Genomic DNA, 3190 nt, shown 5'->3' on the forward strand with positions numbered 1-3190 from the left:
AAGACCCAGATTTTCAGGTGAATTTCTTTTCTGTTTTTCATTTTTTACAATTAATTTTTACTTTTATTTTTAAAATTTTTTTAGTGTAAACTCTATACCAAACCTGGGGCTCAAAGTCATGACCTCCAGATCAAGCGTTGTGTGCTTGGGGCGCCTGGGTGGCTCAGACACTTAAGTGTCTGTCAGCTGCTCAGGTCGTGTTCCCTGGGTCCTCAGATAGATTCCCATGTCTTATTCCCTGCTCAGTGGGGGGTCAGTTTCCCCCTCTCCCTCTGTCCGTCTTCCCCGCTTGTGTTCTCTCTCTCTCTCACTCTCTCTAGTAAATAAATAATATCCTTAAAAAAAAACACAAAAACCAAAAACCCACAAAACAGTTGCATGCTCTATTGACTGAGCCAGCCAGGTGCCCCTGGGTGAATTTCTGCTAAGAGAAATGATCATTCACAAAAAAAGGGCCAAGGAGGGGATGAGTTCTCTTTATTCAGGTCCTCTCAGATCATTTCCGGTGGGTCAGGGTCAGGACACTTCAATTGGGAACCCCCACTTCCTGGGAGATGGGGGCCTTTGTCTTGGGTTCAGGGCAGACTGTGGGGGTCTCCAGAAATCAGGAGGGACCTCACCCTGATTCATGTTCCCAAATATTCTCAGGGTTTAGAGCCAGTCCTCTGGCTCAGGCTGCGGCTCCTGACTCCACCTAGAGTCTCCTCTGGTAGAGGAGGGCCCCTGGAAGGAGCAGTTCCCAGGGGAAACTAAGAAGCCATTTCTGCTTTGTGGTTGATCTGGCCATAAATGTTCGTGTTGGGGTGTCGTAATTCCTGAAAGAAGAAGAGGACTCTGAGCCCCTGTAAACTCCTTGGAACATATCTGGGTGACTTTCAGGTTCTAGGCCCACCTGGGCTGCTCTCTGGAGTCTGGCTGTGTCCCAGGTTTCAGTCCCAGGCCCCTCCTTTCTCAAACTACCCCCTTATCCCCCTTTGCTCTACTGTATTCCTGAACTTTCACAGCCAGGTGCAGGTTGGGGGAGATCTTCAGTCCCCATGGGCTTCGGGGACCAGAGCAGTCATTGCCCACACTCACCAGGTAGATAGGAATGGGTGGGTGGGGCTGCGCAGGGAGTCCTAGACAGGAGAGAATGGGTGTTGGTAGACGGAGAGGGAGGGTCATTACTCTACAGGAGTGACCAATTCCGCCTCTTGAACTGCCTTCTCCAAGCCCGTTGACCCATACTCCAGTCCCAGTCACTGCCCACTGCACCCCCTGCCCCATTCCTGTTAGCCCAGGACCCCTGGCTGATGCTCCCAGTACCCACCCTGCCTCTGGCTGCACCCAGGGTTCCCCTCACAGGCTGGTGACTCTCTCAGGGAGGAGCAGCCCGTCCCCTCCTCATCTTGGCTTAGTCTGGGTCTGCACACGTTTCCCTGGGACAAGAAGCCATGGCCAGCCTGGGGGTCCAGCTGAGAGGCATGGACTCGGACCCCAGAAGCATGCATGTGGCTTGGCCTCTGGCAGTGTGGATTTGGGCTGGCAGCCCGGGCCAGGTAGGAGGGAAGTTACTCACAGAGAACATTCAGGGTGAATGGGTCACTATGGCCAGCACTCACTGGGTTCCGAGTCTCACACTCATAGGGTCCTGTGTCATTCCTTGTGACACGGTGTATAGTGAGAGTCCTGTTGTCCAGGGACAGCTCCAGCCTGGTGCTGGCCGGGAGGCTCTTCCTGTTTACTGACCACAGGTAGCTTGTGCTCTGAGTCTGAGGTTCACACGTTAAAACTACAGAATCCGCATTCTCCACGGGGTGGGAGTTGTTGCTTTTGATGTTGGGTTTGGGTAACTCCGCTGTGTAGACAANGGTCTGGGCAGGGGCTTTCTGGGCTGAGCTCTGGGGAGGATCCCAGGGCCCCTCAGGCCTGGTCCTGACTGGGTCCTGCAGGGTCTTTCTCAGATGATCCCAGAGACTGGATCACGGGGAATCGCAATGATGATCCAGAGACTGGATCACAGGAAGGGAATTCCAACCCTAGGATGTTTGTTTCCACTGTGTGCGTCCCGCAGGAAATGTCAAACCCCCTCTCGGGACATAATGCCAAGGGGGATGGACGCCTAGTCCAGGCCTGTGAATCCCGTGTGTGTGACCTAGAATTCACCCCACCCAACAGCAGACGTGAGAGAGGAATTACTCACGGAATACGCGGATTTGTCCTGTTCCTTGTTCCACTTGAGCATTTGTCCTCACGATTTGTAGGGTGTAGTTTCCTGTGTCGTTCAGGGTGACTCTCTGGAACAGCAGGGATCCATTGGGGTATATTGTCTCTCTGCCGCTGTGTGCAGGCCCTGGGGTAGTTACTTGTGTGTCTACTACATATGATAGAATACGATCAGTGGGTGCCACGCTTTCCCCCCTGAACCAGTGACAGCCTAGAAGATCCCCAGGCAGACTGTGGGCTCGCAGGAGAACGTCCTTCCCTTCGGCAGCATTGGGCGGCACTGATTCCACAGTGACTTGGGCAGTGGTGGGCGGGTTCCAGAAGGTTAAGAGTGAGACTAGAAAGGAAGGGGGGAGATGGATCAGTGCTGGGACCTATGTGTTGGGAGGGAAACCTGGAGCGCTGGAGATGGAGCAGGTGTTAATCCCCCAGCCTCGGGGCGTGTGTGTGCGTGTGTGCGGGTATCTGTGTGTGTGTGAGTGTGAGTGTGTGTCTCCTGCAAGGTCAGCGGCATGACCACACTACTTCAGCGCCTCTGAACTTAATTTCCTCTGTTTCGAACACCCTTCCTCACGTCTGTCCCTCACTCCCTCCCTGACCTCGGATACCTGCTCACACTCAGGTGGTCCTGTGGAGAGACCTGCCCTGACCACGTCCTCTAAAGACTCTCTGTCTTCACATTCTGACCTTTCCCTGCTCTGTTCCCTTCCTGGTGTTTGTCAGTACCTGACCTCACATTCTAGATGTCTCTGCGTGTCTGTCTTCCTCCCCATAGAATTGAGCTCGAGGAGGGAGGGACTCTCTGATCTGTGCTGTACCCCAGTGTTGGGGCAGGCTGCAGACGCCCGGGGCTGAATGAACGTATCCCCAGTATCCTCCACGTCTGGCATTTATCCCTCAGAATATCAGGTATATAGGAAGAGTTAGGAATTAGGGTCCCTGGTTGTTGTTACCATCAGATTTCCAAATTCAGTCCTACTCTTGA

The 3190-nt window shown here is 53.5% G+C and overlaps 1 protein-coding gene across 1 annotated transcript; it reads right to left on the minus strand.

The window, feature by feature from the left end:
• Window positions 1-456: 456 nt before the first annotated feature.
• LOC100464794 (carcinoembryonic antigen-related cell adhesion molecule 8) lies at window positions 457-2579 on the minus strand (the record flags this gene model as incomplete). The annotated part of the gene is made up of 4 exons (XM_034650274.1): window positions 457-815; window positions 1078-1118; window positions 1602-1837; window positions 2183-2579. Coding segments are annotated over 4 exons (795 nt in total), but the record flags the coding sequence as incomplete, so codon positions are not given.
• Between the last annotated feature and the right edge of the window lie 611 nt (window positions 2580-3190).

The sequence above is a fragment of the Ailuropoda melanoleuca genome, unplaced genomic scaffold (assembly GCF_002007445.2).
Source record: "Ailuropoda melanoleuca isolate Jingjing unplaced genomic scaffold, ASM200744v2 unplaced-scaffold1493, whole genome shotgun sequence".
In the NCBI taxonomy this organism is placed as follows: Eukaryota; Metazoa; Chordata; class Mammalia; order Carnivora; family Ursidae; genus Ailuropoda; species Ailuropoda melanoleuca.